This window comes from Budorcas taxicolor, unplaced genomic scaffold (assembly GCF_023091745.1).
Source record: "Budorcas taxicolor isolate Tak-1 unplaced genomic scaffold, Takin1.1 scaffold993, whole genome shotgun sequence".
NCBI classification, from domain to species: domain Eukaryota; kingdom Metazoa; phylum Chordata; class Mammalia; order Artiodactyla; family Bovidae; genus Budorcas; species Budorcas taxicolor.
In genome coordinates this window covers 609-25087 of record NW_026292811.1, presented here as the reverse complement: position 1 = coordinate 25087, position 24479 = coordinate 609, and the positions used below count along the sequence as shown (strand labels likewise).

At 64.3% G+C, this 24479-nt stretch overlaps 1 protein-coding gene across 1 annotated transcript in view; it reads left to right on the top strand.

Moving 5' to 3' along the window:
* Positions 1–23486, top strand: part of LOC128071485 (uncharacterized) — a gene marked incomplete at its 3' end in the record, with an annotated part of 28820 nt that extends 5334 nt beyond the window's left edge. The window contains 38 exon segments of the mRNA XM_052664319.1: positions 1838–1951; positions 3167–3239; positions 3324–3461; positions 4045–4125; positions 4211–4639; positions 5094–5204; positions 5499–5542; positions 6509–6581; positions 6666–6803; positions 7068–7154; positions 7387–7467; positions 7553–7981; positions 8436–8546; positions 8841–8884; positions 9851–9923; positions 10008–10145; positions 10410–10496; positions 10729–10809; positions 10895–10987; positions 10989–11324; positions 11779–11889; positions 12184–12227; positions 13194–13266; positions 13351–13488; positions 13753–13839; positions 14072–14152; positions 14238–14330; positions 14332–14667; positions 15122–15232; positions 15527–15570; positions 16537–16609; positions 16694–16831; positions 17096–17182; positions 17415–17495; positions 17704–18009; positions 18464–18545; positions 20758–20889; positions 23389–23486. Of these exon segments, the coding sequence (XP_052520279.1) occupies positions 1838–1951; positions 3167–3239; positions 3324–3461; positions 4045–4125; positions 4211–4639; positions 5094–5204; positions 5499–5542; positions 6509–6581; positions 6666–6803; positions 7068–7154; positions 7387–7467; positions 7553–7981; positions 8436–8546; positions 8841–8884; positions 9851–9923; positions 10008–10145; positions 10410–10496; positions 10729–10809; positions 10895–10987; positions 10989–11324; positions 11779–11889; positions 12184–12227; positions 13194–13266; positions 13351–13488; positions 13753–13839; positions 14072–14152; positions 14238–14330; positions 14332–14667; positions 15122–15232; positions 15527–15570; positions 16537–16609; positions 16694–16831; positions 17096–17182; positions 17415–17495; positions 17704–18009; positions 18464–18545; positions 20758–20889; positions 23389–23486 (4876 nt within the window).
* Between the last annotated feature and the right edge of the window lie 993 nt (positions 23487–24479).

Genomic DNA, 24479 nt, shown 5'->3' with positions numbered 1-24479 from the left:
GCCCCACCCCCACCACCACTGCTGAGACATCTCACTGAAACCTTCCCTCCCTGATGGCCCCCAGCCTTCTAAAAGCACCACCAGGAGCTGCTCAAGCCCACTTTCCTTCATTTTTCTCATTGCCTCGCTGGCCCCCCATCCCCATCCAGCCCCCCAGCAAACCCAGTAGACTCTGCCTTCAAATTGTGTCCCAAATCCATCACTTAAGTCTCCTAGTGGCTCCCCACACATGGAGTGAACCCGCGTCTCCCTTGGTCCCGAAGCACCTGCTCTGGCTCCCCTTCTGCTGAGTTCAGCATCCCCCGCCCCCAATGCCGCACATGCCGGCTCCACCAGCACCCCCGCTCCTCACAGCTCTGTCCCCTCCAGCGCTGCCGCCCCTTGTCTTTTGTCCCTCCTGTCCTTTTGTTCACGAGCCGGGGAGCCCTGCTCAAAAAACGTGAGTTTACTAAACACCAGGTCAGCGAACATGACGCTGGGCCTGAACGAAGAGGTCAGGGTGGTGGTGTGGCTCCTGCCCCTTTTAGGGAGGAGGACTGGGGAGGTGCAGGGAAGTGACCCCCCCTTAGGTGGGAGGATTAAGCAGGCTGTCTGACCTGGCCCTGCAGAAGTCTCCCCAGGGTCCGGGGGCTCTTTCCTTTAGGAAGCTTCTTAGATAGGTTTTATATGTCATTCACTTGGTAAAACTTGTGGGTTTCCTCCAGGTCACGTGTCTGCTCCTCCTATGATACTTCTTCCGTGGTTGCATGTGAGGCTCTGTAGAGGCAGGCGAGGCCACGGTAGGAATACGGCAGCGGAGAGGCTGGGGAACAGTTTTGGGCGCTAACCAGGCGGGAGCCTTACTACCCTGCAGTGATGCTGGGAGGCGAGAGGGTGGCCTTCCCCGGACCCTTCTGATCGGGGCCCAGACTGCTGGACAGGAGCCCCGGCCCACATGGCCTGGAGCTTCCCCTGTGGCCCCTGGGGAAGCTCGGCCTCCCTCCCCGCGGGCCCCGCCCCTGGCCTCCCTCCCAGTAGGCCCAGCCTCTGGCCTCCAGGCCATCCTGTCCCCCATCTGCAGTCCAGCCCTTTCCCTCCCGGTGCAGAGCGGGGCTCACTTCCCTTTCTCAGTATTTGGCTGGTGGATCTGTGACCCTGTAGTTCCCAGTGGGAGGCTAGCCCAGCTTGGTTCCTCAGAAATTCTTTGCTCTTTGGCTAGAATGGGAGTGGGGTGCTGGGGGGAGGTAGGTGCGTGGGCAGGTGGGTGAGGATGACTGGTGGGAGGCTGGGGCAGGGTGCTGTAGGGACATGGGGCTGGAGGCAGGATGGTGGAAGGCGGGGTCTGGGGGCTGGCTATGAGGGGGACCGGTATGAGAGTGACTATGGCTCTGAGAATGACTATGAATGACTGTGAGTGACTAAGTGACCAGGGGCCAGAGGCAGGCTCTGCCCCTCACTCCCGCCCACGGGAAGGCTGGTTTTCGGAGGTGAAGGAGGCTGGAGCACCTAGACAGTGAGGGAAGCAATGCTGGGTTCCCCTTTGGGGATGGCTGGTTCATCTGGGATCTCTGTCTGCGGGGCTGGGACATCCCAGGGGAGCCGGGGAGCTGGGATGTTTCTCAGTCACTGTTCATCTGAGAGCCTCAGATCAAAGCCGGGCTCGGCCAGGTTCACCTGCCTCCTTCGGGCTGAGCAGTGACCACCCTGCCACTTCCCTGGGCGCCCAGGCAGGGTGGACCCCCATTCCAGTGGGGGTGCAGGGTGAAGTCCGGAACGCCGCTCCCCTCACCCATGATGTCAGCAGCGGGGACGCTCTGGACGTCACCCTGAGGCTATGCTGACCCTCCATTCCCGCCAGCCGGACCCAGCAGTGGGCCCTGGAGGACAAGGAGGAACAGGAGCGAGAACGCCGGCGGCGACTCTGGAACCTGAGATTCACCACGGACGATGAGGACCTGCCGGCCCCTGAGAGGTGCGGGTGGGAGGCAGGACCCCAGTGAGGATGGACCAGCTGCCCCTGCCTGGGGAGTGGGCTGACCTTCTGTGGGCCCCAGGCTGGTCAGGACAGCAGTCAGGACCAGTGTGGGTGAGCTGGGCCGCTCTTGCTGGGCATTTTATAAGCTTAGCTCATCCTTCCACGCTCCTGAGAGTGCTAACCCGCCTCTCAGGTGGGTGCACAGCTCGTGCACCAGGGGCACGACCTGGGGGTTTTTGGGCCCTGGGCCAACCATGCCCCTTCAGCCCGGCCCCCTTCTGCTAGTGGACCCCCGTGGATTCTGATGGGAAGGAGGTGCTGCTGGTCTGATCACTAGCCCCGAGACTGAGCTCCCCAACACGCCTCACCGCGGGGACAGGGCCCACTCGGGGGACGCATCTCCTCTCACTTCTGAACAAGCTCAGTTCGCAGACCTGGCAGGAGGCTCAGCCAGCGAGTGAACTCACCTGAGCTGGGGCGGGCAGGTGGAGGCACAGGAGGGGCCCTTCTGCAGCAGCCCAGGTTTGGGGCAGCCTCCCGTGCGGCTCCCCGGCTCCTGGAGAGGGGGCGCAGGGCATTTGGCCTGCACTGCACCCACGTGGCCATGGGGGCACGGAGGCCTGGGCACCACTCCCGGCTCCTGTGCCCATTGCCGTGTGACTCGGGCCAGCGCCCTGCCTGTCTTTGCTCCTCATCTGTAAACGGCAGGGCCTGACAGAGAAGAGGTATTTGTTGAAAATGGAGTGGTTGCACCCTACAGGCGTGAGGTGGGGAGAGCTATGCAGGCAGCACTGGACGGAGGGTTGGCAAGCAGAGGGGCTTGGAGCAGAGTCCACATGGAGGCCAGCCAGCCAGTGCAGCAGCATGGGGAGCAGCAGGTTCAGGAGGGCATCAGACCCAGGTCATGAGCCTTTCATGCCGCCTGTGCCTGAAGGCAGGATGGGGTTCCTGGGGTTCGGGAGGGTGGAAGGTGGAGAGAGGGGAGCAGCGTCTGAGGCGGGACTGACTCCACAGCACAGGGACAGCAGCTGTTTCTGGCCTGGGGGTCCTGCCAAATGGACCGTGTCTCGGGAGGACAGGGAGCCCCCACCGTCTGTGTACAGAGGCCGCGTTCTCTTTGCCAGAGTGAGGTGGGGCACAGGGGCAGGCCCGGTGTCCCGTGGGCGGGAAGGCCTCACCTGCTTTGTCTCGCCCTGTCTTCCTGCCCTGCAGCAGCAGCGTGAGGCTCCCGGCCAGCTCGGTCAAATTAGGCCTGAAGGTGGAGCAATACCTCTCGGCCATACAGGTGAGAGGGCCGGGCCCTGGGGTGTGCTGGGCATGCCAGGGGCCTCAGGCTCCAGCGTCAACGGCCTGTGCTCTCTGCTCCCAGAGATCAGAGTCTATCAGGTATGCAAACCCATTCCACACTGAGTTCCCAGTGGTTCCCGTGGATGTCACCAGCAAGCGCCACCTTTTCGAGAAGGAGCAGGTGGGCCAGAGCCAAGAGGACCCAGCCTCTAGCCGCAAGGTGAGTGGCCCTGGCGCACCAGGGCTCTGCAGACCGCTGAGCCTGGGGTCTGCAGAACTGGAGCCTGGGCACTGTGGGACAGCTCCATGCTTTCCTGCGTCTGTCTGGCGGACTCGAGGGCCCGGCCATGCCTGTTGCTGAGCCCCCCAGCCCAGCGGTGCACACAGCTCCGGGGGAGGGTCCTATGGCCTGGCCGTGTAGATGTGGTGAGGGGGCCCCTCTGGAGATGCCAGCCCGGCCCCAAGGTGGGAGCTCTCTCCTCAGGAGAACTTGCAGCTCTCAGGGGTGGAGAAGTCACAGCTCATCCTGTGGATGAGCAGGGCCCAGGAGTCAGCACAGCAGGGCCCACAGGTACCAGATGTGCCCCTCTGGCCCCGGTCTCCCTGCAGGCCTCTCATAGTGGGATGACCCATCACGGGAGGGACAGCCCTGAGTGCAGTGGAGATGCTCTGCACGCGGGATGGCCATGTGGAAGCCTGCGGGTCAGAGGGTGGAAGGAGTCGGGCCTGGGGTCCTCCCCTGAGAAGAGGCGGGCCAGGGGGCTCTGCAGCAGCCTGAGCCCGGTCTCTGACCTGATTCCCAGAACCAGGAGACACAGAGGGAGTTGGCAGCTGGCAGCAAGCCCCAGTGGAGGAAGAAGCCAGAGGCCCCGCTGGGTGCCGAGGTGAGTGGGGGCCCAGCGGTTGGGGCAGCTCTCCCTGGAGAACGTGGGCCAGCAGGCACCCACTCCTCCACGGCAGGCCTGGCAGGGGGTGCTGGCGGGCAGGGCACATGCGGGCTCCTAGAAGCCGTCTGCTGCACAGAAGACACTTGAGCCGAAAGCAAGCCTGGACCCTGAGACTCCCCGCCCCAGTAAATGTTTCATGTTCCAGAAGATCTCTGTGCTGGAGGAGAGAGCTGTCTCAGGAAAGAGGGCAGTTCCAGACAAAGCCAGCGACTCAGAGAAAAGACCAGTGTCTGAGAAAGCCACCGTCTTCGAGAAGACCCCAGTCCCCGAGATGCAGCCGGCCCCAGTCAGGGCCATGGCCCCAGTGTGGCCCCAGGACTGGGAGCAGTCAGCCTCAGCAGAGTGCCCATCCAGCCCCAGGAGGCAGCGGGGCACTGGGCCTGAGAAGGAGCCCGAGTCTTTGGCGGGGCCTCTGCCCCGGGCTGGCGGCCTCCCGCCTGTCACTCTGCAGGTGCACGGTGCCCCCCACCTCCCTGTCCTCCCGGCATCTCTGGCTGCCTCCCTGTCTCCTGTCCTCCCATCTGCTGTCCTCCCGGTGTCTCTGGCTTCCTCCCTTTCTCCTGTCCTCCCTCCAGGCCGGCCCCAGCTCTGTCTCCCCTCCCTGCCTGCTCTGCTGCCCACAGGACAGGGGACTGGGATGGGGTCTCACCTGGCACCCACACCACACCCTCATCCCAGGCCCAGACTCCAGGGAAGCCTCAGATGCTTCTAGAAGCTCCCCCATCCCTGGAAACCCTGTCCACTGGCCTGGCCCTGAGCCTGTGGCTGCACCTCCACAGCCGAGGCAGCAGGCGGGGGCAGAGGACCAGCCTGCTGCCACCGCCCCTTGCTGCTAGGGTGAGCCGGGCCTGCGGGGGCTCCGGGCTGCCTGTCCTCCCGCATGACTTGCTCCCTGCTCCGTCCAGGTGAGCAGCCCCAGCACGGAGGCGGAGGCCAAGTCCCCCTCGCCCACAGTGGCCTTGCCCACCTTCAGCAGCAGCCTGCAGCGCTCCAGCCCCCACGCCATCTCCTTCAGGGTGAGCCTGGCTGCTGTGGGCCCCTCCCTGCAGGGCTCGGGGCAGTGGGGAGGCAGGCAGGAGGCACCCTGAGACGATCTGGGGGCATCAAGGAGGGGCTGTTGACCTGGCTTGATGGGAGGGGCCATGCCCCAGGCCCAAGGCAGGCCTTTCATGGGGGTGTGGCTGGCGTCTGTGTAGAGGAGAGTGCGGGCGAGAACCCAGGGTGGGCTGTGTTCTGAGAGGCAAGTCCTCCCTTGTGGAGGCTGTGGCTGCCACGGACCCCGCTCACTGGCACCTTTCTTCTCTTTCCAGATGAGCCCCCGGAGAGATAGCTCAGAGGCGGCCTTAACCCGCAGGTCAGGGCCTGGGGTTCATCTGATGTGGGGCTGAGGCATGAGGTGCAGCAAGGGGAGGGTCCAGCTGCCTGGAGAATGCGGGTGGGAGGGGACGTCCTGGGCCATGGGTTGCCGGGGGCGGGGTGGCGGCGAGTGGGTGTGCTGGGGTCGTTTGAGTCAAGCACTGGGGATTCATGCACGCAGGCTGCACCATCTGCCCCAAGACTGTCTCTGAGACCAGCAGTCCTGGGCGAGGCTTGGGGACGTGGGGCACACAGTGGATGAGGGAGTTGCTGCCTTTGCTTCAGAGTGAGACGTGCAGGAACCACAGGGCTCAGAGGTCCCAGGGGTTCAGGACAGGAACCGAGGGCTGGAGCCCCTTGCAGTCAGGGGAGCTCAGCCTGCGAGAGTGGGGTGAGGGCAGAAGATGGTGAGCGTCAGGGAGCATGAGGTGGGGAGAACTCTATGAGACAGCAGGGCGATGGCAGGGGGCGGAGGGCATCAGGGGATGTGAGGTGGGGAGAGCGCTGCAGGCAGCTCTGGACGGAGGGTCGGCAAGCGGAGGGGCTTGGAACAGAGTCCGCATGGAGGCCAGCTAGCCTGCGTGGCAGCACGGGGAGCAGGGTTGGGGCACCAGGTTCAGGAGGGCATCAGACCCAGGTCATGGGCCTTTCATGCTGCCTGTGCCTGAGGGCAGGATGGGGTTGATCTGGAAAGGGGAGCCTGGGGTTCGGGAGGGTGGAAGGTGGAGAGAGGGGAGCAGCGTCTGAGGCGGGACTGACTCCACAGCACAGGGACAGCAGCTGTTTCTGGCCTGGGGGTCCTGCCAAATGGACCGTGTCTCGGGAGGACAGGGAGCCCCCACCGTCTGTGTACAGAGGCCGCATTCTCTTTGCCAGAGTGAGGTGGGGCACAGGGGCAGGCCCGGTGTCCCGTGGGCGGGAAGGCCTCACCTGCTTTGTCTCGCCCTGTCTTCCTGCCCTGCAGCAGCAGCGTGAGGCTCCCGGCCAGCTCGGTCAAATTAGGCCTGAAGGTGGAGCAATACCTCTCGGCCATACAGGTGAGAGGGCCGGGCCCTGGGGTGTGCTGGGCATGCCAGGGGCCTCAGGCTCCAGCGTCAACGGCCTGTGCTCTCTGCTCCCAGAGATCAGAGTCTCTCAGGTATGCAAACCCATTCCACACTGAGTTCCCAGTGGTTCCCGTGGATGTCACCAGCAAGCGCCACCTTTTCGAGAAGGAGCAGGTGGGCCAGAGCCAAGAGGACCCAGCCTCTAGCCGCAAGGTGAGTGGCCCTGGCGCACCAGGGCTCTGCAGACCGCTGAGCCTGGGGTCTGCAGAACTGGAGCCTGGGCACTGTGGGACAGCTCCATGCTTTCCTGCGTCTGTCTGGCGGACTCGAGGGCCCGGCCATGCCTGTTGCTGAGCCCCCCAGCCCAGCGGTGCACACAGCTCCGGGGGAGGGTCCTATGGCCTGGCCGTGTAGATGTGGTGAGGGGGCCCCTCTGGAGATGCCAGCCCGGCCCCAAGGTGGGAGCTCTCTCCTCAGGAGAACTTGCAGCTCTCAGGGGTGGAGAAGTCACAGCTCATCCTGTGGATGAGCAGGGCCCAGGAGTCAGCACAGCAGGGCCCACAGGTACCAGATGTGCCCCTCTGGCCCCGGTCTCCCTGCAGGCCTCTCATAGTGGGATGACCCATCACGGGAGGGACAGCCCTGAGTGCAGTGGAGATGCTCTGCACGCGGGATGGCCATGTGGAAGCCTGCGGGTCAGAGGGTGGAAGGAGTCGGGCCTGGGGTCCTCCCCTGAGAAGAGGCGGGCCAGGGGGCTCTGCAGCAGCCTGAGCCCGGTCTCTGACCTGATTCCCAGAACCAGGAGACACAGAGGGAGTTGGCAGCTGGCAGCAAGCCCCAGTGGAGGAAGAAGCCAGAGGCCCCGCTGGGTGCCGAGGTGAGTGGGGGCCCAGCGGTTGGGGCAGCTCTCCCTGGAGAACGTGGGCCAGCAGGCACCCACTCCTCCACGGCAGGCCTGGCAGGGGGTGCTGGCGGGCAGGGCACATGCGGGCTCCTAGAAGCCGTCTGCTGCACAGAAGACACTTGAGCCGAAAGCAAGCCTGGACCCTGAGACTCCCCGCCCCAGTAAATGTTTCATGTTCCAGAAGATCTCTGTGCTGGAGGAGAGAGCTGTCTCAGGAAAGAGGGCAGTTCCAGACAAAGCCAGCGACTCAGAGAAAAGACCAGTGTCTGAGAAAGCCACCGTCTTCGAGAAGACCCCAGTCCCCGAGATGCAGCCGGCCCCAGTCAGGGCCATGGCCCCAGTGTGGCCCCAGGACTGGGAGCAGTCAGCCTCAGCAGAGTGCCCATCCAGCCCCAGGAGGCAGCGGGGCACTGGGCCTGAGAAGGAGCCCGAGTCTTTGGCGGGGCCTCTGCCCCGGGCTGGCGGCCTCCCGCCTGTCACTCTGCAGGTGCACGGTGCCCCCCACCTCCCTGTCCTCCCGGCATCTCTGGCTGCCTCCCTGTCTCCTGTCCTCCCATCTGCTGTCCTCCCGGTGTCTCTGGCTTCCTCCCTTTCTCCTGTCCTCCCTCCAGGCCGGCCCCAGCTCTGTCTCCCCTCCCTGCCTGCTCTGCTGCCCACAGGACAGGGGACTGGGATGGGGTCTCACCTGGCACCCACACCACACCCTCATCCCAGGCCCAGACTCCAGGGAAGCCTCAGATGCTTCTAGAAGCTCCCCCATCCCTGGAAACCCTGTCCACTGGCCTGGCCCTGAGCCTGTGGCTGCACCTCCACAGCCGAGGCAGCAGGCGGGGGCAGAGGACCAGCCTGCTGCCACCGCCCCTTGCTGCTAGGGTGAGCCGGGCCTGCGGGGGCTCCGGGCTGCCTGTCCTCCCGCATGACTTGCTCCCTGCTCCGTCCAGGTGAGCAGCCCCAGCACGGAGGCGGAGGCCAAGTCCCCCTCGCCCACAGTGGCCTTGCCCACCTTCAGCAGCAGCCTGCAGCGCTCCAGCCCCCACGCCATCTCCTTCAGGGTGAGCCTGGCTGCTGTGGGCCCCTCCCTGCAGGGCTCGGGGCAGTGGGGAGGCAGGCAGGAGGCACCCTGAGACGATCTGGGGGCATCAAGGAGGGGCTGTTGACCTGGCTTGATGGGAGGGGCCATGCCCCAGGCCCAAGGCAGGCCTTTCATGGGGGTGTGGCTGGCGTCTGTGTAGAGGAGAGTGCGGGCGAGAACCCAGGGTGGGCTGTGTTCTGAGAGGCAAGTCCTCCCTTGTGGAGGCTGTGGCTGCCACGGACCCCGCTCACTGGCACCTTTCTTCTCTTTCCAGATGAGCCCCCGGAGAGATAGCTCAGAGGCGGCCTTAACCCGCAGGTCAGGGCCTGGGGTTCATCTGATGTGGGGCTGAGGCATGAGGTGCAGCAAGGGGAGGGTCCAGCTGCCTGGAGAATGCGGGTGGGAGGGGACGTCCTGGGCCATGGGTTGCCGGGGGCGGGGTGGCGGCGAGTGGGTGTGCTGGGGTCGTTTGAGTCAAGCACTGGGGATTCATGCACGCAGGCTGCACCATCTGCCCCAAGACTGTCTCTGAGACCAGCAGTCCTGGGCGAGGCTTGGGGACGTGGGGCACACAGTGGATGAGGGAGTTGCTGCCTTTGCTTCAGAGTGAGACGTGCAGGAACCACAGGGCTCAGAGGTCCCAGGGGTTCAGGACAGGAACCGAGGGCTGGAGCCCCTTGCAGTCAGGGGAGCTCAGCCTGCGAGAGTGGGGTGAGGGCAGAAGATGGTGAGCGTCAGGGAGCATGAGGTGGGGAGAACTCTATGAGACAGCAGGGCGATGGCAGGGGGCGGAGGGCATCAGGGGATGTGAGGTGGGGAGAGCGCTGCAGGCAGCTCTGGACGGAGGGTCGGCAAGCGGAGGGGCTTGGAACAGAGTCCGCATGGAGGCCAGCTAGCCTGCGTGGCAGCACGGGGAGCAGGGTTGGGGCACCAGGTTCAGGAGGGCATCAGACCCAGGTCATGGGCCTTTCATGCTGCCTGTGCCTGAGGGCAGGATGGGGTTGATCTGGAAAGGGGAGCCTGGGGTTCGGGAGGGTGGAAGGTGGAGAGAGGGGAGCAGCGTCTGAGGCGGGACTGACTCCACAGCACAGGGACAGCAGCTGTTTCTGGCCTGGGGGTCCTGCCAAATGGACCGTGTCTCGGGAGGACAGGGAGCCCCCACCGTCTGTGTACAGAGGCCGCGTTCTCTTTGCCAGAGTGAGGTGGGGCACAGGGGCAGGCCCGGTGTCCCGTGGGCGGGAAGGCCTCACCTGCTTTGTCTCGCCCTGTCTTCCTGCCCTGCAGCAGCAGCGTGAGGCTCCCGGCCAGCTCGGTCAAATTAGGCCTGAAGGTGGAGCAATACCTCTCGGCCATACAGGTGAGAGGGCCGGGCCCTGGGGTGTGCTGGGCATGCCAGGGGCCTCAGGCTCCAGCGTCAACGGCCTGTGCTCTCTGCTCCCAGAGATCAGAGTCTATCAGGTATGCAAACCCATTCCACACTGAGTTCCCAGTGGTTCCCGTGGATGTCACCAGCAAGCGCCACCTTTTCGAGAAGGAGCAGGTGGGCCAGAGCCAAGAGGACCCAGCCTCTAGCCGCAAGGTGAGTGGCCCTGGCGCACCAGGGCTCTGCAGACCGCTGAGCCTGGGGTCTGCAGAACTGGAGCCTGGGCACTGTGGGACAGCTCCATGCTTTCCTGCGTCTGTCTGGCGGACTCGAGGGCCCGGCCATGCCTGTTGCTGAGCCCCCCAGCCCAGCGGTGCACACAGCTCCGGGGGAGGGTCCTATGGCCTGGCCGTGTAGATGTGGTGAGGGGGCCCCTCTGGAGATGCCAGCCCGGCCCCAAGGTGGGAGCTCTCTCCTCAGGAGAACTTGCAGCTCTCAGGGGTGGAGAAGTCACAGCTCATCCTGTGGATGAGCAGGGCCCAGGAGTCAGCACAGCAGGGCCCACAGGTACCAGATGTGCCCCTCTGGCCCCGGTCTCCCTGCAGGCCTCTCATAGTGGGATGACCCATCACGGGAGGGACAGCCCTGAGTGCAGTGGAGATGCTCTGCACGCGGGATGGCCATGTGGAAGCCTGCGGGTCAGAGGGTGGAAGGAGTCGGGCCTGGGGTCCTCCCCTGAGAAGAGGCGGGCCAGGGGGCTCTGCAGCAGCCTGAGCCCGGTCTCTGACCTGATTCCCAGAACCAGGAGACACAGAGGGAGTTGGCAGCTGGCAGCAAGCCCCAGTGGAGGAAGAAGCCAGAGGCCCCGCTGGGTGCCGAGGTGAGTGGGGGCCCAGCGGTTGGGGCAGCTCTCCCTGGAGAACGTGGGCCAGCAGGCACCCACTCCTCCACGGCAGGCCTGGCAGGGGGTGCTGGCGGGCAGGGCACATGCGGGCTCCTAGAAGCCGTCTGCTGCACAGAAGACACTTGAGCCGAAAGCAAGCCTGGACCCTGAGACTCCCCCGCCCCAGTAAATGTTTCATGTTCCAGAAGATCTCTGTGCTGGAGGAGAGAGCTGTCTCAGGAAAGAGGGCAGTTCCAGACAAAGCCAGCGACTCAGAGAAAAGACCAGTGTCTGAGAAAGCCACCGTCTTCGAGAAGACCCCAGTCCCCGAGATGCAGCCGGCCCCAGTCAGGGCCATGGCCCCAGTGTGGCCCCAGGACTGGGAGCAGTCAGCCTCAGCAGAGTGCCCATCCAGCCCCAGGAGGCAGCGGGGCACTGGGCCTGAGAAGGAGCCCGAGTCTTTGGCGGGGCCTCTGCCCCGGGCTGGCGGCCTCCCGCCTGTCACTCTGCAGGTGCACGGTGCCCCCCACCTCCCTGTCCTCCCGGCATCTCTGGCTGCCTCCCTGTCTCCTGTCCTCCCATCTGCTGTCCTCCCGGTGTCTCTGGCTTCCTCCCTTTCTCCTGTCCTCCCTCCAGGCCGGCCCCAGCTCTGTCTCCCCTCCCTGCCTGCTCTGCTGCCCACAGGACAGGGGACTGGGATGGGGTCTCACCTGGCACCCACACCACACCCTCATCCCAGGCCCAGACTCCAGGGAAGCCTCAGATGCTTCTAGAAGCTCCCCCATCCCTGGAAACCCTGTCCACTGGCCTGGCCCTGAGCCTGTGGCTGCACCTCCACAGCCGAGGCAGCAGGCGGGGGCAGAGGACCAGCCTGCTGCCACCGCCCCTTGCTGCTAGGGTGAGCCGGGCCTGCGGGGGCTCCGGGCTGCCTGTCCTCCCGCATGACTTGCTCCCTGCTCCGTCCAGGTGAGCAGCCCCAGCACGGAGGCGGAGGCCAAGTCCCCCTCGCCCACAGTGGCCTTGCCCACCTTCAGCAGCAGCCTGCAGCGCTCCAGCCCCCACGCCATCTCCTTCAGGGTGAGCCTGGCTGCTGTGGGCCCCTCCCTGCAGGGCTCGGGGCAGTGGGGAGGCAGGCAGGAGGTACCCTGAGACGATCTGGGGGCATCAAGGAGGGGCTGTTGACCTGGCTTGATGGGAGGGGCCATGCCCCAGGCCCAAGGCAGGCCTTTCATGGGGGTGTGGCTGGCGTCTGTGTAGAGGAGAGTGCGGGCGAGAACCCAGGGTGGGCTGTGTTCTGAGAGGCAAGTCCTCCCTTGTGGAGGCTGTGGCTGCCACGGACCCCGCTCACTGGCACCTTTCTTCTCTTTCCAGATGAGCCCCCGGAGAGATAGCTCAGAGGCGGCCTTAACCCGCAGGTCAGGGCCTGGGGTTCATCTGATGTGGGGCTGAGGCATGAGGTGCAGCAAGGGGAGGGTCCAGCTGCCTGGAGAATGCGGGTGGGAGGGGACGTCCTGGGCCATGGGTTGCCGGGGGCGGGGTGGCGGCGAGTGGGTGTGCTGGGGTCGTTTGAGTCAAGCACTGGGGATTCATGCACGCAGGCTGCACCATCTGCCCCAAGACTGTCTCTGAGACCAGCAGTCCTGGGCGAGGCTTGGGGACGTGGGGCACACAGTGGATGAGGGAGTTGCTGCCTTTGCTTCAGAGTGAGACGTGCAGGAACCACAGGGCTCAGAGGTCCCAGGGGTTCAGGACGGGAACCGAGGGCTGGAGCCCCTTGCAGTCAGGGGAGCTCAGCCTGCGAGAGTGGGGTGAGGGCAGAAGATGGTGAGCGTCAGGGAGCATGAGGTGGGGAGAACTCTATGAGACAGCAGGGCGATGGCAGGGGGCGGAGGGCATCAGGGGATGTGAGGTGGGGAGAGCGCTGCAGGCAGCTCTGGACGGAGGGTCGGCAAGCGGAGGGGCTTGGAACAGAGTCCGCATGGAGGCCAGCTAGCCTGCGTGGCAGCACGGGGAGCAGGGTTGGGGCACCAGGTTCAGGAGGGCATCAGACCCAGGTCATGGGCCTTTCATGCTGCCTGTGCCTGAGGGCAGGATGGGGTTGATCTGGAAAGGGGAGCCTGGGGTTCGGGAGGGTGGAAGGTGGAGAGAGGGGAGCAGCGTCTGAGGCGGGACTGACTCCACAGCACAGGGACAGCAGCTGTTTCTGGCCTGGGGGTCCTGCCAAATGGACCGTGTCTCGGGAGGACAGGGAGCCCCCACCGTCTGTGTACAGAGGCCGCGTTCTCTTTGCCAGAGTGAGGTGGGGCACAGGGGCAGGCCCGGTGTCCCGTGGGCGGGAAGGCCTCACCTGCTTTGTCTCGCCCTGTCTTCCTGCCCTGCAGCAGCAGCGTGAGGCTCCCGGCCAGCTCGGTCAAATTAGGCCTGAAGGTGGAGCAATACCTCTCGGCCATACAGGTGAGAGGGCCGGGCCCTGGGGTGTGCTGGGCATGCCAGGGGCCTCAGGCTCCAGCGTCAACGGCCTGTGCTCTCTGCTCCCAGAGATCAGAGTCTCTCAGGTATGCAAACCCATTCCACACTGAGTTCCCAGTGGTTCCCGTGGATGTCACCAGCAAGCGCCACCTTTTCGAGAAGGAGCAGGTGGGCCAGAGCCAAGAGGACCCAGCCTCTAGCCGCAAGGTGAGTGGCCCTGGCGCACCAGGGCTCTGCAGACCGCTGAGCCTGGGGTCTGCAGAACTGGAGCCTGGGCACTGTGGGACAGCTCCATGCTTTCCTGCGTCTGTCTGGCGGACTCGAGGGCCCGGCCATGCCTGTTGCTGAGCCCCCCAGCCCAGCGGTGCACACAGCTCCGGGGGAGGGTCCTATGGCCTGGCCGTGTAGATGTGGTGAGGGGGCCCCTCTGGAGATGCCAGCCCGGCCCCAAGGTGGGAGCTCTCTCCTCAGGAGAACTTGCAGCTCTCAGGGGTGGAGAAGTCACAGCTCATCCTGTGGATGAGCAGGGCCCAGGAGTCAGCACAGCAGGGCCCACAGGTACCAGATGTGCCCCTCTGGCCCCGGTCTCCCTGCAGGCCTCTCATAGTGGGATGACCCATCACGGGAGGGACAGCCCTGAGTGCAGTGGAGATGCTCTGCACGCGGGATGGCCATGTGGAAGCCTGCGGGTCAGAGGGTGGAAGGAGTCGGGCCTGGGGTCCTCCCCTGAGAAGAGGCGGGCCAGGGGGCTCTGCAGCAGCCTGAGCCCGGTCTCTGACCTGATTCCCAGAACCAGGAGACACAGAGGGAGTTGGCAGCTGGCAGCAAGCCCCAGTGGAGGAAGAAGCCAGAGGCCCCGCTGGGTGCCGAGGTGAGTGGGGGCCCAGCGGTTGGGGCAGCTCTCCCTGGAGAACGTGGGCCAGCAGGCACCCACTCCTCCACGGCAGGCCTGGCAGGGGGTGCTGGCGGGCAGGGCACATGCGGGCTCCTAGAAGCCGTCTGCTGCACAGAAGACACTTGAGCCGAAAGCAAGCCTGGACCCTGAGACTCCCCCGCCCCAGTAAATGTTTCATGTTCCAGAAGATCTCTGTGCTGGAGGAGAGAGCTGTCTCAGGAAAGAGGGCAGTTCCAGACAAAGCCAGCGACTCAGAGAAAAGACCAGTGTCTGAGAAAGCCACCGTCTTCGAGAAGACCCCAGTCCCCGAGATGCAGCCGGCCCCAGTCAGGGCCATGGCCCCAGTGTGGCCCCAGGACTGGGAGCAGTCAGCCTCAGCAGAGTGCCCATCCAGCCCCAGGAGGCAGCGGGGCACTGGGCCTGAGAAGGAGCCCGAGTCTTTGGCGGGGCCTCTGCCCCGGGCTGGCGGCCTCCCGCCTGTCACTCTGCAGGTGCACGGTGCCCCCCACCTCCCTGTCCTCCCGGCATCTCTGGCTGCCTCCCTGTCTCCTGTCCTCCCATCTGCTGTCCTCCCGGTGTCTCTGGCTTCCTCCCTTTCTCCTGTCCTCCCTCCAGGCCGGCCCCAGCTCTGTCTCCCCTCCCTGCCTGCTCTGCTGCCCACAGGACAGGGGACTGGGATGGGGTCTCACCTGGCACCCACACCACACCCTCATCCCAGGCCCAGACTCCAGGGAAGCCTCAGATGCTTCTAGAAGCTCCCCCATCCCTGGAAACCCTGTCCACTGGCCTGGCCCTGAGCCTGTGGCTGCACCTCCACAGCCGAGGCAGCAGGCGGGGGCAGAGGACCAGCCTGCTGCCACCGCCCCTTGCTGCTAGGGTGAGCCGGGCCTGCGGGGGCTCCGGGCTGCCTGTCCTCCCGCATGACTTGCTCCCTGCTCCGTCCAGGTGAGCAGCCCCAGCACGGAGGCGGAGGCCAAGTCCCCCTCGCCCACAGTGGCCTTGCCCACCTTCAGCAGCAGCCTGCAGCGCTCCAGCCCCCACGCCATCTCCTTCAGGGTGAGCCTGGCTGCTGTGGGCCCCTCCCTGCAGGGCTCGGGGCAGTGGGGAGGCAGGCAGGAGGCACCCTGAGACGATCTGGGGGCATCAAGGAGGGGCTGTTGACCTGGCTTGATGGGAGGGGCCATGCCCCAGGCCCAAGGCAGGCCTTTCATGGGGGTGTGGCTGGCGTCTGTGTAGAGGAGAGTGCGGGCGAGAACCCAGGGTGGGCTGTGTTCTGAGAGGCAAGTCCTCCCTTGTGGAGGCTGTGGCTGCCACGGACCCCGCTCACTGGCACCTTTCTTCTCTTTCCAGATGAGCCCCCGGAGAGATAGCTCAGAGGCGGCCTTAACCCGCAGGTCAGGGCCTGGGGTTCATCTGATGTGGGGCTGAGGCATGAGGTGCAGCAAGGGGAGGGTCCAGCTGCCTGGAGAATGCGGGTGGGAGGGGACGTCCTGGGCCATGGGTTGCCGGGGGCGGGGTGGCGGCGAGTGGGTGTGCTGGGGTCGTTTGAGTCAAGCACTGGGGATTCATGCACGCAGGCTGCACCATCTGCCCCAAGACTGTCTCTGAGACCAGCAGTCCTGGGCGAGGCTTGGGGACGTGGGGCACACAGTGGATGAGGGAGTTGCTGCCTTTGCTTCAGAGTGAGACGTGCAGGAACCACAGGGCTCAGAGGTCCCAGGGGTTCAGGACAGGAACCGAGGGCTGGAGCCCCTTGCAGTCAGGGGAGCTCAGCCTGCGAGAGTGGGGTGAGGGCAGAAGATGGTGAGCGTCAGGGAGCATGAGGTGGGGAGAACTCTATGAGACAGCAGGGCGATGGCAGGGGGCGGAGGGCATCAGGGGATGTGAGGTGGGGAGAGCGCTGCAGGCAGCTCTGGACGGAGGGTCGGCAAGCGGAGGGGCTTGGAACAGAGTCCGCATGGAGGCCAGCTAGCCTGCGTGGCAGCACGGGGAGCAGGGTTGGGGCACCAGGTTCAGGAGGGCATCAGACCCAGGTCATGGGCCTTTCATGCTGCCTGTGCCTGAGGGCAGGATGGGGTTGATCTGGAAAGGGGAGCCTGGGGTTCGGGAGGGTGGAAGGTGGAGAGAGGGGAGCAGCGTCTGAGGCGGGACTGACTCCACAGCACAGGGACAGCAGCTGTTTCTGGCCTGGGGGTCCTGCCAAATGGACCGTGTCTCGGGAGGACAGGGAGCCCCCACCGTCTGTGTACAGAGGCCGCATTCTCTTTGCCAGAGTGAGGTGGGGCACAGGGGCAGGCCCGGTGTCCCGTGGGCGGGAAGGCCTCACCTGCTTTGTCTCGCCCTGTCTTCCTGCCCTGCAGCAGCAGCGTGAGGCTCCCGGCCAGCTCGGTCAAATTAGGCCTGAAGGTGGAGCAATACCTCTCGGCCATACAGGTGAGAGGGCCGGGCCCTGGGGTGTGCTGGGCATGCCAGGGGCCTCAGGCTCCAGCGTCAACGGCCTGTGCTCTCTGCTCCCAGAGATCAGAGTCTCTCAGGTATGCAAACCCATTCCACACTGAGTTCCCAGTGGTTCCCGTGGATGTCACCAGCAAGCGCCACCTTTTCGAGAAGGAGCAGGTGGGCCAGAGCCAAGAGGACCCAGCCTCTAGCCGCAAGGTGAGTGGCCCTGGCGCACCAGGGCTCTGCAGACCGCTGAGCCTGGGGTCTGCAGAACTGGAGCCTGGGCACTGTGGGACAGCTCCATGCTTTCCTGCGTCTGTCTGGCGGACTCGAGGGCCCGGCCATGCCTGTTGCTGAGCCCCCCAGCCCAGCGGTGCACACAGCTCCGGGGGAGGGTCCTATGGCCTGGCCGTGTAGATGTGGTGAGGGGGCCCCTCTGGAGATGCCAGCCCGGCCCCAAGGTGGGAGCTCTCTCCTCAGGAGAACTTGCAGCTCTCAGGGGTGGAGAAGTCACAGCTCATCCTGTGGATGAGCAGGGCCCAGGAGTCAGCACAGCAGGGCCCACAGGTACCAGATGTGCCCCTCTGGCCCCGGTCTCCCTGCAGGCCTCTCATAGTGGGATGACCCATCACGGGAGGGACAGCCCTGAGTGCAGTGGAGATGCTCTGCACGCGGGATGGCCATGTGGAAGCCTGCGGGTCAGAGGGTGGAAGGAGTCGGGCCTGGGGTCCTCCCCTGAGAAGAGGCGGGCCAGGGGGCTCTGCAGCAGCCTGAGCCCGGTCTCTGACCTGATTCCCAGAACCAGGAGACACAGAGGGAGTTGGCAGCTGGCAGCAAGCCCCAGTGGAGGAAGAAGCCAGAGGCCCCGCTGGGTGCCGAGGTGAGTGGGGGCCCAGCGGTTGGGGCAGCTCTCCCTGGAGAACGTGGGCCAGCAGGCACCCACTCCTCCACGGCAGGCCTGGCAGGGGGTGCTGGCGGGCAGGGCACATGCGGGCTCCTAGAAGCCGTCTGCTGCACAGAAGACACTTGAGCCGAAAGCAAGCCTGGACCCTGAGACTCCCCGCCCCAGTAAATGTTTCATGTTCCAGAAGATCTCTGTGCTGGAGGAGAGAGCTGTCTCAGGAAAGAGGGCAGTTCCAGACAAAGCCAGCGACTCAGAGAAAAGACCAGTGTCTGAGAAAGCCACCGTCTTCGAGAAGACCCCAGTCCCCGAGATGCAGCCGGCCCCAGTCAGGGCCATGGCCCCAGTGTGGCCCCAGGACTGGGAGCAGTCAGCCTCAGCAGAGTGCCCATCCAGCCCCAGGAGGCAGCGGGGCACTGGGCCTGAGAAGGAGCCCGAGTCTTTGGCGGGGCCTCTGCCCCGGGCTGGCGGCCTCCCGCCTGTCACTCTGCAGGTGCACGGTGCCCCCCACCTCCCTGTCCTCCCGGCATCTCTGGCTGCCTCCCTGTCTCCTGTCCTCCCATCTGCTGTCCTCCCGGTGTCTCTGGCTTCCTCCCTTTCTCCTGTCCTCCCTCCAGGCCGGCCCCAGCTCTGTCTCCCCTCCCTGCCTGCTCTGCTGCCCACAGGACAGGGGACTGGGATGGGGTCTCACCTGGCACCCACACCACACCCTCATCCCAGGCCCAGACTCCAGGGAAGCCTCAGATGCTTCTAGAAGCTCCCCCATCCCTGGAAACCCTGTCCACTGGCCTGGCCCTGAGCCTGTGGCTGCACCTCCACAGCCGAGGCAGCAGGCGGGGGCAGAGGACCAGCCTGCTGCCACCGCCCCTTGCTGCTAGGGTGAGCCGGGCCTGCGGGGGCTCCGGGCTGCCTGTCCTCCCGCATGACTTGCCCCCTGCTCCGTCCAGGTGAGCAGCCCCAGCATGGAGGCGGAGGCCAAGTCCCCCTCGCTGGTGGGCCAGAGCCGAGGGCCCAGCCTCCAGCCACAAGGTGAGTGGCTCGGTCCTGCCAGGCGTCTGCAGACCGCTGAGCCTGGGGTCTGCAGAGCTGAAGCCTGGGCACTGCAGGACAGTTCCATGCTTTCCTGTGTCTGTCTGGCGGACTCTAGGGCCCGGCCATGCCTGTTGCTGAGCCCCCAGCCCAGCTGTTCACACAGCTCCAGGGGAGGGTCCCATGGCCTGGCCGTGTAGATGTGGGGAGGGGGGCCCTCTGGAGATGCCAGCCCGGCCCCAAGGTGGGAGCTCTCTCCTCAGGAGAACTTGCAGCTCTCAGGGGTGGAGAAGTCACAGTTCAACCTGTGGATGAGCAGGGCCCAGGGGTCAGCACAGCAGGGCCCACAGGTACTGCGCGTCTCCCTGCAGGCCTCTCGTAGTGGAATGACCCGTCAGGGACGGGACAGCCCCAAGCATAGTGGATAAGCTCTGCATGCGGGATGGCTGTGGGGAAGCCTGTGGGTCAGAGGGCGGAAGGAGGGCCTGGAGTCCTCCCCCAGGAAGGGACGGGCCAGGGGACTCTGCAGCAGCCTGAGCCCGGTCTCTGTCCTGATGCCCAGAACCAGGAGACGCAGTAGGAGTCGGAAGCTGGCAAGAGTCCCCAGTGTAGGAAGAAGCCGGAGCCCCCGCTGGGTGCCAAGGTGAGTCGGGGCCCAGGGGCTGGGGCGGTTATCCCTGGAGACTATGGGCCAGCAGGTGCCCACTCCTCCACAGCAGGCCTGGGCCCTGCCCAGCGTGGGGGGACTGGGGAAAAGGGGGTGTCCCTGCCCCGCCCCATGAACCCCCTTGTCCTAACCGTCCTTGGTCCCACAGGTGTGAGGAGCCAGTCTCAGGCCAGCAGCCGCGCTGGCTGCCTCTCCCGCCCACTTTCCACACTGGACCCGGGAGGATGCTGGCCAGCTTCCTCCCCACCCTTCTGGGGCAGGTGTGTCCCAAGCCTGTCCAGCTGCGGGCACTGCGCATCTGCACAGAACCTCGCCACCCTGTCCACGTGGACTCCTGCTCTTCCTCCTCCTCCGGGTCCGTCAGGTCGCACCAGTGTCTCCGTGCACCTCTCCCAGGCTGGCCCCCACCGTCCTTGTGCTGCCTGCCAGGCTGGAGGAGCCATGCTGACCTCTCCCAGGCCCTGCCTTGCTCCCCTTCACACCCCACCTGCTGTCCTGGCTAACCCATCCTGTGCCCCTCCCCACACTCAGGAAAGAGCTGATAAACTCAATCACTCTCAGGTGTGACCAATAATTCCTTAAAAATCATTCTTGCCAGAAGCTTTGCTTTTCAGCGGAGGCTAAACAGTGTGGGGATGATGTTCTAGCTGTGGGGGCCCCAGGGGGGCAGGCATTTGTCTGACAGCAGCCTCTGTGGCCACAGCCCAGCACACTTGCCCCCACACCTAGATCTCCTCTCCCCTGCCCTCCTGGGCCAGAGGGGACGCTGAGCTGTGTGTAGACCAAGCAGCCAGAGCCAGCCTGGTGCCGTCAGCTCTGCGTGCTCTGTGTGGCTGGTGCTGTTGCCCCCTGGGGGAGCCCTCAGTGCCCATTGGGGCTTCCTGGGAAGGGTGCAGCGGGCAGCACCACACTGCCCACCCTCTTGCACTCACTCTACACATGAAGGCCCTGCACTCACCCTTCGGGGCGGGGGAGGAGGGACGCACGCCCAGGGCGACCTCAGGGCGATGTGTGAGGACAGCACACAGCCCGGGCACCCGCCTGACCACGCCCGCCTCCTGTGCCAGGCCTCCTGTGGGTCCCCAGGGCCGTGGGCACCGTCTCTGTGTTCTTGTCCCTCATCTGCTGTTAGCTCGGAGAGGTGACTTCCCCTCGTGGGCAAGGGCAGGGCGTCCAGGGCAGGCCAGCTGTGGCGGCTGCAGTGACGGCCGCCTGTGCTCCGAGTTAGTCCATCCTGCCTTAGGATGGCCCCTGGATCCCACACACAGTCAGGCCACGGATGCCTGGAACCTGCCAGGCTTTTCCTGTGGGGCCTCGGGTGCCAGAGCCCTCTCCCAGGCATCCACGGAAGCAAATTCTGTCCCATTTGAAGGACTTTTGAGCTTACAAGGCACCCACTGAAGTAGCTTGAGTTAAGGGAAGGTGTAGGAAAAGCGGTTCCTAAATTGCAGATTTCGGGGCAGGACATAAAGCCTGGCTGGGCTCCCGGGAGCCAGACCAGGAGAGCGGGTGGCAGCCTGGCTGCTCACTGTCCCCCGGTGCCAGCTGCTGGCTCCTGGCTTCAGCCGGTCTTGCCCCGGATCTACTGGTACGGGAAGGGCCACTGGGCTCAGAGGCCCCCGGGGACCGTGGAAGGACAGCCTCAGCTGAGACGGGGCCAGGTCAACAGAAGAGCAGGTGAGGAGCGCGTGTCGGATGGGGCCTGGGGCTCCCCAGGCAACAAAGTTGAGGGGGGGCGGGACGTGGGTCAGGCGAGGGGGGAAGCGGGGAGAGGCTATCGTTGCCCACGGAGAGGAGTGTGCGTCACCACAGGCGGCCCTTGGCAGGGCCGGGGCTCAGGGCCCAGGAGGAGTTGGGCAGGACAGGGGCCCTGAGAATTCAGAGAGCAGGCCTATCCCAGGTTTGCTTCCTCTTCTTTGTCCTGTCCCAAGCCCGTCCATGACCCAGGTGCTGTGCTGGAGGCCGCAGACACAGGCGTGCAAGCAAATGCAAGGCCCGTGTGCTGGCCACGTGGACATTGTATTCTAGTGGGTTTAGCAGATTGTAATTTTAAGCTGTCGTGTCTTGAATTTCAACCATCTTCCCTGCCCCTCTACTCAACCAGCTGCCTCTTTGAAGAGAACCCTTGCTCTTTGCTGGAAGTTTGACCTTGAATTTGACACCCTGCAGTGGGTCTACTCCCTGCCCAGTGGGGGAGGGCTTGCCACGTGGCTTGGGGGGCAAGCAGACCCCTCTGTAGGTGTGCTCACTGAGGCCGCCAGAGCCTGCCTCCCCCCTAAGGGTGTTCACCCGCTAGAGGAGCCAGTAGCCTGGAAGCACCCTTGTCCACACATCACCACAGCTGAGCTTATGCCCCAACCTGCCTTCCTGACTGCTGGCATCTGCTTTATCGGGGTTTTCAGGACAGACAGCTGGCTTGTGTTATGTGCCTGCTCCCTCCTGTCCCCTGCGTGGCTGTCCTGGTTTTAAATAGTTTATCTGAGCAGCTGGAAGACCACATGTGCTTATATGGCCTGCGGTACATGTTCCCTTAGCCCTGTCCCTGGCACCTGCCAAAAGAGCAGCCAACACCCCCTCTCCCCCTGCCCCCACCACCTTCAGCGTGACTCCCGCACACATTTCTCCCACCACCAGGCCGCGGGCCTGTTTAAAGCCTGTCCAGCCCCTGCCCTCTCCCAGACCCCACAGGGCAGAGCACACACCACAAGACCCATTGGCAGCTCCTGTTCTGGCTAAGACTGGGGCAGGCTCTAAGAGCAGAGGCATGCCCTGTAGTCTGGGCCCTCTGTCCGAAGTCACAGTGTCCACTCTGACTGGGTGTCAGAGCTGGGAGAGGCCCCCTTCCCTCGGGAGCTTTAGAGGGCGGAGTCTCAGAGATAACTCCCTGAACCTAGTTTAACGGACCCTCAGCCTGAGGCTGGAGACTCCGGTGTGAATCACAGACGTCCCACTGAAGGCCTGGGGTGGGTGGAAGATCTTGGGTGAATAGCTGTCCCTCCCTGGGTCTCTTTCCTCCTCTGTAGGATGGAGAGGCCAGGCCTCTAAATGAAATGATGTTCCGACCCTCGGGGACTCCCCCTCCTGACACCTCCTCCCTCTAGGCGAGGAGCCCCTGCCCCATCCTGGGCAGGTCCTCCCCCCTCACCGGGGAGCAGAGCCGGGCTGTGGGTGCCCACACCAGTCAGAACAGTCCTCGTGGCCACATTCTCCTCCATGGGGTTCAGAAGCTGTCAGAACTGCTGAGAAAGCCTGCCCACCAGAAGCAGCCAGGGGACCAGGGACCCTGGAGGCCCTTCCAGGCAGATGCAGGGCTGGGCCACACCCCAGATGAAGGAATTCATAGGGCATGGACTCCATCTTAGGCCTGTTCATGCTGATCATGCTCAGCCACCTTTCCAATGAACTCTGAACTCTGTGTTTAGTGCCTATGAAAACAACAGAAGGACAAGACCCCCTCTAGACCAGGGAACCTTGAAGATCTATCTAGGTTACTCATCGCCTAAGAGAAAACATACACTAATCACCCCTTCCTCCAGACAGGCCATAAATTTGTCTGTATCTATCAGAGTGTAACCTCAGGGTTATTGATTATTGGCTAACTGTTTGACTGTTCGAGCACATAGCACCTGAATCATGGGCCTATTGGGATTGTATTTTCCTTGGTTTATGTAAGTCTCAAGGAATTTGGAGTGGTGGGTTCAGACATGTACACATGGGGTATAAAAGATTTTCACAAATGCTGGTCAGGGTCCTTGGCTAAGAGGAGACTCTGCCTTGGGCCCGCCGGTGTAATAAACTGCACTCCACTATCTGCATTGTCCTTCTGAATGAGTCTGTTTCCCAGAATGCGTGGCTACAACACGTACAGGGCTCTCCACGGCTGAGCAGCGTGGAGAGACCCGTTTCCTGGAGGGGGAGAGCGGCTCTCTGGGTCAGGGTGTTAACCCTGAGTCCAGTGCCCCCACCCCAGGGTCCCTGCCCCCCATCCTACTGGGGAGAGCACCTGCTGGAGCTCTGCAGGGAGAACCGCTCCCTCCTGAAGGAACACGGCTGGGGGTTGCGGGGGGGGGGGGGGGGGGAGGCACCTGGAGATGGGTGTTTGAGGCTCATTCTTGTCCTGGTGCAGCTGGGAGGCCTGACCTCCCGAATTCCTCTTTACCCTGGGTCTTCGGGCAGGAACCTGGGAGGATCTCATTGCCCTGGTCCAGCTCTGCAGGTGGGCCAACAGCTGCTGTCAGGACGAGTCCAGCTGCCTGCTGGGCACAGGGCTGAGGGTGAGGCCTCTGCTCTTCTGTTTCATGGATAGGTTAACAGAGGCGCAGAGAGGTTAAGTGACTCAGATAAGGTCACACAGCAAAGCTGGGTATTAAACCTTGGTCTTTGACAGCATGGCCAGTGTTTCTGCTTTATTCCCCAAGAAAGGTGACCCTGGCCTTTTGGCTGTGATGGCGACTTGCTAGAAAGGACAGATGGGAGCTTGGCGTGGGCCTTCTGGCCCCTCTTCCAACTGGAGGTCCCCCTGGCCCCCCTCCTTCCTGCCACCAGTGCCTGGACGCGATCTCAGATGCCTCTTCTGGGCTGGAAGCCCTCCCCCACCCCGATCTGCCTCTTGAGCGGCTCTATTTTTAGGAGCTGTGCTTACAGGAGTAGGGGGACTCGCAGGGCCACAGAGAGAGTGTGAGGGCCGCACCTCAGGCTGGCCAACCCCCTCCCTGGAGGCCTCCCTGCACCCCAGGGTGACAGACTTCTCCCAGCGCTCAGGCCCCTGGCCTGACTGCTCCCTTGGGAGCAGTGCTGACCTGCCAGTCCTCACCCACCCTGGGCTGGGGGCTGTCCCCCTGCCGCTCTTTCCCCACGCCCCATTTGGAGACTCTTTGGGATGAGTACCCCCACCCAGGGGAGCCAGCTTCAGTCCAAAGCACCCTATTGCCAGCCCCACCCTGCCTGCCCCACTGTAGGTCTGTTTGCCCTGACCCAGCAGGACTGGATGACTGGGAGCAGGCTCAGAAGAGTCACCAGCCTGAGGCTGCCGCCTGAGGCAGTCTCCCCTGGGGGCTACGGGCAGGGCTCCTTCAAGCACCTCTGAGCCACAAAGGGGCTGCCTTGTGGCGAATACCATGCCACCTGCCAGAGCTGGGGCTCACCGCATGTCTGCAGACAGGTGCCTGGGTGGGTCTCAACCATGAGGGCGGGGTCTGGGGGACAGGTGAGTGGGCATCAGCACCCCGTCCAGGGTGCCGTCACTGTAGCCTGAGTCACAGGTTGGT